The sequence below is a fragment of the Telmatherina bonti genome (assembly GCF_933228915.1).
Source record: "Telmatherina bonti genome assembly, chromosome: 17".
Lineage (NCBI taxonomy): Eukaryota > Metazoa > Chordata > Actinopteri > Atheriniformes > Telmatherinidae > Telmatherina > Telmatherina bonti.
Window position 1 is genome coordinate 35,509,144 of NC_136615.1, and position 13,708 is coordinate 35,522,851.

General features: G+C 46.0%; 1 protein-coding gene across 1 annotated transcript; it reads right to left on the reverse strand.

Annotated features, from left to right (window-relative positions):
- Positions 1-4,811: 4,811 nt before the first annotated feature.
- LOC306768179 (LIM domain transcription factor LMO4.1-like) lies at positions 4,812-12,369 on the reverse strand (the record flags this gene model as incomplete). The annotated part of the gene is made up of 6 exons (XM_079256410.1): positions 4,812-4,944; positions 5,514-5,596; positions 7,820-7,882; positions 9,865-10,023; positions 10,107-10,203; positions 12,128-12,369. 6 exons carry the CDS (start codon positions 12,367-12,369, stop codon positions 4,812-4,814), a joined length of 777 nt encoding a protein of 258 aa, XP_079112536.1.
- Positions 12,370-13,708: the final 1,339 nt, after the last annotated feature.

The window sequence follows — 13,708 nt, forward strand, 5'->3', positions numbered from 1 at the left end:
AGATTCTCCTCTTCTCACTGACAAACTGAGAGACGGATAAATAAAGTTTTATACATGTTCTCTCTACACACAACAATCTGCACCTGAAACTTCTCCTGTTGAGACCAATGTGCTAAAACAGACGAGGGAGGAAAGTTTCATCCACAGAATATGGACTGAAAAAGGAGAAACTGGAGAAGTACCAAGGCCTCAAGGAAGACCTGGAGAAGGCCAAGAGGGTGGAAGCAACAGTAGTACCCATAGTGATGGGAACACTGGGGGCCGTGTCCCCCACACTGAAGAAGTGGTTCAGTATCAAAGCTGAACATCCACCAGCAACGAGACTGACCTCAACAATGACGAGAGAGAACCCGGTTGGCCTGATGGCGACATTGTCCAGCTGTTCCATTCAGGTACAGAAGATAAGGACTTCAACTGATTTCTGACAACAGATTGATCTAAAAATAATGTGTGTATTTTCACATGTGTATCGTAAAATAATAAAGTTAAAATAAAACCTTACTGCTTTGTTACTTTGTTTTAGTATTATTAGTATTTCATAATATGGACAAAGCAGTTTATTTCTGTACTTATGTATGACTTACGACCATAAACTGTGTGATTCAGGCTGCCTCTTATAATCTTATAATCTTGTTGCAACTAAAAAATACGGTAAAAAAAACAACACATATATATATATATATATATATATATATATATATATATATATATATATATATATATATATATATATATATATATATAAATGTGTGTGTATAATTCCAACAGTCCATCACAGGGAAACACTGAGAGACAATAATAATCTAAAGTCAATAAATTAAATTAAATATGCACATAAATAAAATTTGATCAATTATACACATTTATAACTGAGACAAAAGATGATAAAAACTTTTTTGTTCTCCAGAAATGTGAAGTTCTTTTTAAATATACGGATCTTTTTCTTGTACCTGTGCAGCTGAAAGTTTTCATGGTTTGTATTCATTATCCTGGTATTTTGTTTCTCCATCCCACATGTGGTCAAACTGCTCTGAATGTCTTCCCAGAAGTAAAATGAGTTGGTTTCAGTGATGCTTTTATTCAAGTGAAGTCTGAACAGGACAGAACCTCTCCAAACATAAGTCACGTTCTCCAGATGTTCCTGAAGCTGTTGTGGATCAGACATCAGTGGCAGCCGAGGAGAGAAGCTCATCTGAAGTTTTAAACTCATCAAGTAATCCCAGAAGGAAACATTAATCTGGAGAAGTGGCTCCAACAGATACCTGGTGAAGCATCAGACATCTCCGTCCAGAAGACACCAGTAGGAAGAGCTAAGATACTGAAGAGGATAGAGGACCCAAAGTTAAGACAAACATAATTCTGCCTCAATATCCCTGTTCTTAGTCGTTGTAGACCCCATCTGTAATCACGTCATATCGTGTCATATTACATCTTATTTTTGGTGAAAAAATGACACCATGAGTTCTTTTTATAGAAGAAATCAGAAGCTTTTATGGGAGAAGGGACATAAAAGAAACCAACATATCAAATATCATGAAACCTTTTATATTTGTGGCCTGGAATGAAGCTGTTGAAAAGATTCGATGAGGAAAAATGGAAAAAGACTTTTCTGAGGGGCGTTTTGGTGAGGGGGGTTGGGAGAAACGGTTCTGCAGACCACCGGAGACGTGTGGACAAATCAGAATCACTCCAAGACAAACTTTACTGGTTGAACTGGAGCAGCGGCCAGATGGAGCGACCAAACCATGTGGTTTTGGTGGGTTTTACTGGACAGCCATGAGGAATGTCTGTCAGTCTGGAAGGAAACACAAAACGCTGCTTGTTGCTGTGAATGTGAAGCGAACTGGACGAGTTCCTCTTCAGCTGGCTTCAACACGCAGAGCAGATGCATGCTGTAAAACACAAAACCTTGTAGTTTCCACCCAAAATGTTACAATTAGAGAGAAGTTATTTCAGGCGTCTGTTTACTGGCTGAAAGCAGCCAGCTGCTGCAGCGATTAGACTGGTCCAAAAGGACAGGAAAACACCAGGACCTCTGCTTCTTTATCATCACTTCACTTCTTTATTCATGGTTTTACCACAAACCAACACGGAGCAGACAAACTGCTGGCGCCCACAGGACAGAACTTGCTTTTAATTAGAGCGGCTCAGCAGATTAGGCCTCATTAGACTGATCTGAAGGCCATGCAGGCCTCCAGTGCTTCCCACTTTAATTGCTTCTGTAATGGTCTCTGTTCAGGCCTTTCCATCCCATTCCTGAGGGTAATCAGCCATGTTTGTCCACAAGCTTTCTGACTTTCCACTGAAGCGAAACGCTGCATGTTATGCCAGTTTACCTGCTCACCAAACACTCTCACACACATGACACGGATTTAATGTTTTTATTATCACCGTATCTTCCATACAGTTAAAAACTTCACTTTAACAAAATAAAGACAGCAGAAAAGATTATAAATACTAAAAACACTGGTGGAAGCATGTTTTAGTGCACTCAACAAACATTACCTGTCTGTTGTAGGGTTAGGGTTACCCAAACAGATCAGCCTGACAAACAGAAACTGTCGCGCATCGCCGTGAAATGGAGAGTAACACATTCCCAATGGACAGTAACGCATGCCCAATGGAGAGTAACGCATGCCCAATGGAGAGTAACGCACTCCCAATGGAGAGTAACACACTCCCAATGGAGAGTAACACACGCCCAATGGAGAGTAACGCACTCCCAATGGAGAGTAACACACGTCCAATGGAGAGTAACACACTCCCAATGGAGAGTAACACACGCCCAATGGAGAGTAACGCACTCCCAATGGAGAGTAACACACGTCCAATGGAGAGTAACACACGCCCAATGGAGAGTAACACACGTCCAATGGAGAGTAACACACGTCCAATGGAGAGTAACACACGTCCAATGGAGAGTAACGCACTCCCAATGGAGAGTAGCACATTCCCAATGGACAGTAACGCACGCCCAATGGACAGTAACGCACGCCCAATGGAGAGTAACGCACGCCCAATGGAGAGTAACACACGCCCAATGGAGAGTAACGCACTCCCAATGGAGAGTAACACATTCCCAATGGACAGTAACGCACGCCCAATGGACAGTAACGCACGCCCAATGGAGAGTAACGCACGCCCAATGGACAGTAACGCATGCCCAATGGAGAGTAACGCACGCCCAATGGAGAGTAACGCACGCCCAATGGAGAGTAACGCACTCCCAATGGAGAGTAACACACGCCCAATGGAGAGTAACACACGCCCAATGGAGAGTAACGCACTCCCGAACATTACTGCCGTCTGAAGAGTAAAACAGCTGCAAAACATGGACTTTCCAGGGAATTATCCATTTATTTAATTCTTTAATACATTTCTTACATTGTACAGACACTTTGTTTGTGTTTGTGTGTGTGTGTGTGTGTGTGTGTGTGTTGCAACAGGTTCTGGTTATTAGTATCTGTTTTTTCTCCAACCTGCTGTTCTCTAACAAGAACCCGTCTGAAGCACCGTTCTGGTTCCATGCTTGTATGTAATGCGTCCTCTTCATCATACGCTTCACACGTAGACGCCGTCAGACAGAGACCACGTTGTGTTTGTACACACACCTCCAGACACACCTCCACAGGAAGATTTAGTTTTCAGAAACAGTTTAAAATGAAGAAAGAACCATAAATGTTTTCCACTCAAACATTTTCATTTTCTGTAAATTTCACCTAAAAGTTGAATTTCCATCCCTGTGAGAACACACACTTTTTAAAACTCATAATAACACACATTTCTACGGTCCGTTTCTGTCTGCGCCGGTTTGCATTGGTTGAGATTTTGGCCTTTTGTTTAATTCATCCTTCTATCATCTCTGCTCCCAGACCAGTCACAGGGGTAAGATCCCGTCCCATGGAGGTGGGGGGCAGGGACACCCTGGACATGCCACTGGTCCTCCATGGAGCAAACAGACCTCCACGTTGGACTGTGGGACGGACCATGATCACCTCCACGTTGGACTGGGGGACGGACCATGACCAAGATCACCTCCACGTTGGACTGTGGGACGGACCAGGATCACCTCCACGTTGGACTGTGGGACGGACCATGACCATGATCACCTCCACGTTGGACTGTGGGACGGACCATGACCATGATCACCTCCACGTTGGACTGTGGGACGGACCAGGATCACCTCCACGTTGGACCGTGGGACGGACCATGACCATGATCACCTCCACGTTGGACTGTGGGACGGACCATGACCATGATCACCTCCACGTTGGACTGTGGGACGGACCAGGATCACCTCCACGTTGGACTGTGGGACGGACCAGGATCACCTCCACGTTGGACTGTGGGACGGACCATGATCACCTCCACGTTGGACTGTGGGACGGACCATGACCATGATCACCTCCACGTTGGACTGTGGGACGGACCATGATCACCTCCACGTTGGACTGTGGGACGGACCAGGATGGCCTCCACGTTGGACTGGGGGACGGACCAGGATGGCCTCCAGGTTGGACTGGGGGAGGACACTGGAGAGAAGCAGGGAAACATGAAACCCCGCCAGGATTTCATCTGCTGACCACGACACCCCGACATTCAGATTATACCTACTAAAGGAACTATGTTAATCTTAACTACATAACATCTAAACAGCTGTGATGAAATCCTGAATCTCCAGGTATGGTGTCCCAGTTTGGGAAAATGGGTCAAAGGTCATCCGGTATTTTCAGGAATCATAATATACGGCTGTGTGGATTCTTCAGTGTCTTCAAGATGTTGTCCAAGGTGTCCTCTGCATCATAACTGATCTACAATGTCTTGTCACAGCGATGTTCGCTCATGTTGGTCTCCAGTCCAACCAACAAGGTCATCTCTGCGACCTTTAGGGGTCTCTTCGTTGCTCCTTCAGTTAGCAGCGTGTTCTTCATGCTCTCAACCTTCCTGGATGAGAAAACAAGATGAAAATCTATTAAAATGAACTATTCCAGTGGAGGAAATCCATGTTCAGCTACCTGCATACCTGCAGTTTGCAGGCGAGCTTTGAGGTTTCGACCAGGAGTCCAGGATCAGGTCTATCCAAGCTGAAGTAATACTGACCATCATCACTGAGTCTGCAGACAGTCAGACATTTGGTACGTTTTGGTTTCAAATATCAGGACAATAAAGGTCTGGTCAGTGGTCAGCACCGTGGCCTCACAGCCTGAAGGTTGCTGGTTCAATCCTCGGCTGGGGGGAGGCTCAGACGATGGCCTTTCTGTGTGGAGTTTTTATGTTCTTCCTCGGCTTCCTCGCACCGTTGAACCTCTCTATATACAGTCTATGGTCCGAACACATGCATGGCAGCTTAACTGGTTACTGGAAATCCTCCGACTCCCCCCCGACCCTTCAGCGGGTCGGACAATGAATGAATGACAACCCAGAATCATCCGACTCTGAAATCCCCAACATTTACATAAATCACCATTTATGGTGCAATGTAATTAAATACCACAGAAACAGGTGTGTGATACGGTGGCGTAGTGGTCAGCACCGCAGCCTCACAGCAAGGAGAGCCAGAGGGACTTGGACGTCCGGCCCCGCCGCATTTTCCAGGCTGCAGCCGGAGGTCATCCAGGAGCCTGGGGGTCAGTTTGCATGTTCTCCCTGTCCATGCATGTTAGGTTAACCTCGTTAGCTCCCATCCTGCAGTGTTTCCCGGCTACAACGCACCTGACAGGCAGTTGCAGACGGTGTTGTTAGAGAACCTTTTCATTTGAATCAAGCAGGTTGTAGCCGGGAAACACTAAAACCTGCCGGATGGTGGCACAGGAGGACCGGAGTTGGACACTAAACCCTCCTTGGGAGTGAGCATGAACGGTTGCTATGGCGACGTGTCGAGGGTCTCGCCTGATGATCGCTGAAGACGGAACCACAGCTGGACTGCAGGTTCTTCGCTGTTTAAGCCGTTCTTCTGCAGATCTGCAGACAGTTTGGGATCACGAAGGTGTCCGGGTCCTGCAGCTGCAGGAGGAGCCAGATCTTCATCCCTGCAACGCCGCTGCGCTGTGCGGACACGTCTCATCAGGCGCCGCGGTCTGTCCAGAGGACCTTGTTGCAGACGTCTTGTTCAGCCGAAGCCCTGCTGCCATGTTGTTGTTAGAGACAAGATGCTCCTGAAAACTAACTGGCCATACTGGTTCTTGTTTTGACAGGACGCTCAGGATCCGGAACATTTAACGTGCTAAGTGAGTCTGAGATGTGGCGCTTGGGTCTATGTTTGGTCTGAACCTGCTGGGACGTCCACTGGGAAGACTGGCAGCTGTTGGTGGACTCCAGATCGTTTGGAAACCACCTTCCCAGCTGGATGGGCAGCAACAGCTGATCCCTGCACACCTCAATCTGTTTCATTAAAATAATATATAAATAAACACAAAATGCAAGACAAAGTTGTTCATTTGATGATGCTTGAACCAGAGTTCAGACCCAGACGGTGACATGATCTGTGGTTGTTCTGCCTCTGGACTGGACTTGTGGACACCAGCAACAGCTGATGGAGTCTCTGGTTGTGGCCGTTACTCCTGACCAACATCTGGGGACATCAGACCATGCATGCGAGGCACATCGGGGTCCCGACCATGTTGCGATCAGCAGCTGAAGACATAAATGATTTAAAAGGCTTCCAGATCCTTTAGGTTTAGAGAACTCCGTCATCAGTGTGTGATAGAAACAGCTTGTTGCAAACTGCAGGTTTGGTGTTTGGTGTTAAAAAAGCTCCATGAAGATCTTCCTCTGCCTGGGTCAGAGTCTCTGTGACTGAAACCAGCTCCGCTGCAGCTCGTCAGCCGAGCGGACCTGACTCCACTGGAAGCACATAAACGGGACGATTCCCTCTGGAACGTGTCGGAGCTGATCGGTAATATTGCCTTAAAATAAAACAAGTAAAAGCAGTTTCAGATCTTTGACGGTCCTGCTGGACCAGAACCGGAGTGGGTCAGGTCCATCAGGAGAATCCCGTCGATCAGGATGGAGGGAGGTCACGCAGAGTCAGGAGAAGACGGCAGATCCGTTGGCTTTCCTCCTCTTCCTCAGCAGACCTGTCAACGGTGGGGAGAACTGGTTAGAAACCAGTAACAGGTTGACAGTAAAACATGTCAGCTGGTAACTTCCTACACAGCTCTGCAGGAGGAGGATCAGAGACGTTTCACCGTCATCCAACAAGCTGCTTCACTTCTGATGACGTGGTTGGAGGTTTGCTCTCATTGGAAGTCCGTGGTCATCAGTCTCACCTGTGACACGTTTACCTGCCTGACCGACATGGCTTTGTCACATGACACAGTGTGTGACCAGCTGTGTAAGCGTGGTGTGTGTGTGTGTGGGGGGGGGTTAACGTAGGATGTGGTTTTATATTTATGTTTAATCTATTTGAATTGTTTTGTTGTTATTTTGCAAAAAAAAAGCGCTTTTAGAAATAAAGTTCTGTTGACGGACTGAAAGCTGTGTTGCTATTGGTCAGGCTGGTGCAGGGTATCCCATGATGCACTGGGCTCTCCATCTGACACGAACGGATTTGTTTTAATATGATTATTATGATTCTGCAACTTTAAAAGCTGAATTTACTGAAATGAAATTTGCTCCGAAGTCGGACTCTCATCATCAGTTTTCAGTGAAAAGGTTTTCCATGAGCGATATCAGACTAACCACAACCTCCTCCTCCTCTGAGGACCATGTGATCAGGTTAGATACAGATACCATGGCTGGTTAAACTCTGCGATGCTGAAAACCAGCTGAATGTTTAGCAGGTCACACACTCACCTGACACACACACACACACACCTACATCGTTCAGCTCATGCTGAATGATACGACGACCCGAGTCACTGACGGTGCAGTCAAACGTCTCCTGAAAGGACGAGCGGTGAAACGGCAGTGTTTTACAGCTTTCAGATTGTAGAGACTCAACGTGACATTTCTATGGAGTCTACAGAGTCGCATATTTACTGGGTTGTTCCAGCTGCCCGTAAATATCTGTGTGTCATCATCCACTGGGATTGGTTCTGATCACACCTCTGTTGCCTGCCTGGAACCTGTCATCGACGCACAATGGAGACGGTTACATGTTGCTTGTTAATTTGGAAAAAATAATTCTTCATTAAATAATTCAGAATTAACATATTGTACGAGTTTACATGAAAATAATTATTCCAAATGAAGGTTTACATGAAACACGTCCTCACTTAATTCCTCTTTAAAGCGGCGGGTTGGGAAGGGTTCTGATTGGACAGAGGGTGCACATGACGTATGACCATAGACTGTATATATAGAGATGGGCGGAGCCTCCGTGACGTCACCCGTAGGTTTCTGAAGAGCTGAATTGAAGCTCGGTGGGCGGTTCCTGCCATCACCATCTTGGCAGGGGCATGCGTGTCGTCTCGCCCGGAAAATACAAATATGGGCAAAGAGGTGGAGCTGAGAGGAGGGCTGTGAGCGTCATGGTGGATGATTGACATCGAGCGAACTCCGAGCTTTCTGTAGCTAAGAGCTAACCGAGCTAACCCAGAGATAACAGGAGCTAACCAGCTAACGGAGGTAAGCGGGCTAAAGCTAAGTCACGTTAAAAACCGCGGTTGTTCTACGTTCTTCTGACTTGAAGCGGGAGATCGGGTACCTGTTAATCAAAAGGACACGCCCCTAAATGTGCCGAATTTCGAGATTAAATTACTTTTAAATGGGCGAGTTGGAAAAAAATTTCACTCCCCCCACAGTTGTCACAGTTGTAAACCAGATCTATTAAACCTAAAATGGATTTTTGAACCAGGCTGTAAACATGTTTATTTCTGCTGTGAAGTTGGTCTTTTTAACATGGGAGTCTATGGGGATTTCCTCTGTTTTGCAGCCCCTAGTGGATGAAGGGGGAACTGCAGTTTTATACACTTCTGCATAGGCTTCACTTTTAACTGCCGGAGGCTCCGTCCATCTTTCATATACGATCTACGCGTATGACGTATACCGAAATTAAACAAAGTTGGCTCCCTGCTTCTCGTCTTTTCACTCGTAACTTGTAAAAACTACATAATAAGTACCAGTTTCGCTGCTATTAATCATAAAAGTGAAGAACCAGCTCAACACCAGCATACTACTTCACTTTCTGCAGCAACTGAGGAGGAGAAGAAAGATAGACCACCGAACATGGAGGCAAAACAACGCGCGTCATCGGGACAGGACAAGGTAACGAGCATGCTCAGAATGACCAGAATTAACTAAGAGTGGAATGAAGGTTTACATGACAGAGGAATTAAATAGTTTGGGATTAAAATGCGAATAAACCAGCTACTTACATCGGAATTATGTTTGATTCTGAATAGAAATTTGCATTAGGAATGAAGTGTTTACATGGTAGTTATTCATCAGTTTAAAGCAGAATTATCTTTTATTTGGAATTAAACAGGAATTAAAACTTTAATGTAAACGTAGCAAATGAGGGGAAATTTAAACCCACTGCAGCTGTGACAGTCCACTCCTGGTTTGCAACCTTTAGCAGTTTTTTTTAGCTAGGGTTGATGGTAATTTCTTTAGTTTGTATTGTTTTTTCCAACTGTTTAGTTTTGTGTTTTCTTTGTTTCTTTACTGGTAAAGTCTTGTTTTGTGGCAAAAGCCAAGCCGTTTTTAGCTCTCTTTCTGTTACAGCAACTACGGTTAAATTATGTTTTTTAATTCTGAATTGATACTCAGAATAAAATCATCCCAAATTACCAGTATCCTATGAGTTTACATGGAAATAATAATTCCGAATTGAGGTTTACATGGAAACACATCCTTCACTTATTTCTCCCAGTTTTCTGTCTTTGCTAGACCTGAATAAGAAAGTTTAAAATGGGCGCTGACCTTCTGGTCAGACAGGATGCCGTTAGCTTGCAGTGGAGCAGAGTGTCCGCTGAGCAGGCCTCCTCCTGGCCGATCATGTTCACAGAAAATAGTGCCGTTGATGAAATGAAAGCGATCGCCGGTGACCAGACGGTTCCTACAGGTTGCACAGGTGAAACACTGCCGGAAACAAGAAAGAAAAAATCGTCTCTCTGCCATCATCCAGAGGAGGATCATCGTGGTGAGTACATGCACATACTGACCTTTAGGTGGTAAACGCTGCCTTGTGCTCGCATCACCATCTCACTGGCAGGTATAGACTGTCCGCAGGCGTTGCAGACTCCGCTATGTCCAAACAATCTGCATAGAAAACTGAAGCATAACTCTCAGACTTACAGTTCCTCACACCGCTGGATGAGAGAGACATACTATATCTGAATGAACTAATAAGACTGGCTGACTGTGGTGCCATCGACTGGTTGAAGGGATTCCAAAACCATTAACACACATCTGTAACTTATCATTTCAAACTGGTTCATTTCCAGAACAAACATAAAATAGAAAAGGTTGTATTCACAAACTACGAACTTGTCATGTTACCGTCTCAGTTCTCCAAAATTCCAGACAAGCTTTCAATAATCGACTGGACAAATTAACACAAAAACATCAAAAACTCCCTGAAAGTCAGTACGGACCAACATCAATAGATTCAGTTGAAGAGATCACAGACTCAGTGGACCATAAAACCGTCCACAGCGGGAATTTCACGGACCTGAAAAAACTTTTGGAACAGGAAGTTATTTGTCATTCCAGAAACTAAACCGGAATGGCATCGGGGGGAAATCATCAGACTGGAGGAGAAGATATTTATCTCGGAGGAAGGAGTTTGTGAAACTGAGGAATGTTTGCTCAGCATTATCTGCGGCGTCCCCCAAGGGTCAGTGTTGGACCCTCAACTCTTCATACTTTACAGCAGAGATCACCAATCCTGGTCCTCGAGGACCAGCAGGTTTTCCAAGTGTTCCTGCTGGAACACACCTGATTCAGCTCTGCTCATGTCTGCTAAACACACATTGATTTGAATCAGGTGTGTTGCAGCAGGGACACTCGGAAAGCCTGCAGGACACCGGTCCTCTAGGACCAGGATTGAGGATTGAGGATTTTTGAGTTACTTTTCTGTATAAGAACTGGATGTGCTCCAGATACAAGTACTTTTACAGCCCTTATGGACACAGTAACTAAGTAGTACAAATATTTGGCCTCCAATCTAAGAATTGATTCTGATATTGGAGGGAATTTTAGGATTTTTACCAAAGCATTAACAATGAAGAGTTGTGAGACTTTGCTCATTTTTTTATTTTCTTGTGTGCAAGCATCGGTGTGCACATCTACGTGAACGAGGGCAAAATTTTACATGCTTGAGTGTGGCCTGTCATTTGGCCGGATGCGGGCAGCGACTTTCGCCTCATTGCGCAACTTCCCCATGTGTCGACCCCTATAGACCTGTTCCCCCCTGTAGCCCCTTCCCCATCACACTGCAGTCTCGCTGAAAACTCGCTGCGGATAAACTGCTGGAGTCGGAAAGATCATACTTACTGTATTTTTCACAATTAGTCTTTAAAAAGAAATGTTAAACTGTGGATTATTTTGCCCTCCAATGGACTGGTGAGCTGTCCAGGGTGTACCCTGCCTTTCGCCCAAAGACTGCTGGGATAGGCTCCAGCTTCCCGCGACCCTTAATCGGACTGATTGTGGTGTATCTGATCGAGCACTCTGTGTTCGACTGGTCTTGTCTGTAGCACTCCAGTGTGCTGTGTTGTTCTCGTACGTGCAGCTAATAAAAGACAATGGAACATGCAGCCACAGCCTCATCTCTGTGTGCCTTATTAATAACGTAGCCTTGGAGACCCATGGTTTGGACAGCGCCAAGTACTGAGACTACAACACCTATCGATGTATTGTTACACATTGTGAATACAGAAGTGAGGTATTATCAGAGATAAGAGATGTAGTCAGGTTTGAATGAAAGAGAAGCCGACACTCTGACCGTCAAAGCTGGAAATAGTCAACTCTTTCTGCCTGATTAGCTTGAAGTTAGCACGCCCTGATGAGCGGCTGAGCTGCCTCTTGTATGGAAATCACTAAAATGGAACAACAGAAAGTTGATACTAACTTTATGTGAAACCATGAACTGATAGAACAGAGTGGTACCTCAAGACCCGAATGGCTTTCTGACAGATAAAGTTCGGACGTGTCTGATCAACGTACCAGATGCTGAGCTCACCTGATGTAGTCGTTCCTGCAGAGGACCATGCCGCCTTTACTGTAGCAGGTGCTGCTGTACTCGCCCAGCTGGGCATGGCAGCAGGAGCACTTCAAGCAGCGGGTATGCCAGTATCGCTCCATGGAGAACAGCAGGAAGCGGTCTGAAATCCGTCCTCCACATCCTGCACATGACCTGCCCGCTGTCCCCCCACCACTCCCCATCACGGCAACCATGGGAGCCTCCACCCTGCTGTTCACCATCACCGCCTGAGGAAGGAGGGAGGTGGTCAGAGACTGAAACTGGCAGCAGTCAAGTCACGAAAGGTTCTCTGTCAAATATGTTTGAATAGTTCCTCTGGTCTACATCCTCATGTGAAGACCTGAATGATAATGATGGCTAGGAGACACTTTCCTTTGTGCTGAGTTTTTATAAATCACATGAAGACAAAAATGTTTTCTGAGGATGGAGGTTGTTAAAAATACATCAACCTCTGCTGCATAAAAATGACAAAAGGAAAAGTGTGTTATCCTGACTGGAGTAACATGTTAATCAGCTGGTCTTCATCAAGCTAACCAACCTGATGGGCCTGATACTTCCTCACCTCGGTTGATGGTGTTCTTGACCCAATTTTTGTTTAGTACTGAACTGTTTACTCATCCATCTTCATGTGTGTCTGACTCTTTTCCTGTGACTTTAGTAAAGCGGTTTGCTTTGCCTGGTGAATCGGGCATTAATACTATCTGATTAACGACATGTCTTAGTGGTTACATGAAGCTTCGGAGGAAGAACACGGACAAAATGGTAGATTTTTTAAAAGTATAAAATGCTTCTTTTGGAGCCAGCAAAGCCACAACAGAAGCCAGCATGATCCATCCATCCATCTTCTGCTGCTTATCCAGGGTCGGGTCGCGGGGGCAGCAGCCTAAGCAGGGAAGCCCAGACTTCCCTCTCCCCAGCCACATTTGCCAACTCTGCGGGGGGGATCCCGAGGCGTTCCCAGGCCAGCCGAGAGATATAATCCCTCCAGCGTGTCCTGGGTCTTCCCCGGGGTCTCCTCCCAGAGGGACGTGCCTGGAACACCTCACCAGGGAGGTCCAGGAGGCATCCTGACCAGATGCCCGAGCCACCTCAACTGGTTCCTCTCGATGCGGAGGAGCAGTGGCTCTACTCTGTTCTCCTCCCAGATGACCGAGCTCCTCACCCTATCTCTAAGGGAGAGCCCGGCCACCCTGCGGAGGAAACTCATTTCAGCTGCCTGTATACGAGATCTCGTTCTTTCGGTCACGACCCACAACTCATGACCATAGGTGAGGGTAGGAACGTAGATCGACAGGTAAATCAAGAGCTTTGCCTTCTGGCTCAGCTCCTTCTTCACCACGACAGACTGGTGCAGAGTCCCCCCGGGGGACACGGTCAAATGCCTTCTCCAAGCCCATAAAGCACATGTAGACTGGTTGGGCAAACTCTCATGCCCTTTCCAGGACCAAAAAAGGTTATACAGCTGGTCCACTATTCCTCAACTGGGACGAAAACTACACTGCTCCTTCTCAATCTGATATTCCAACTATCTGATGGACTCTCTTCTCCAGGACCTCAATA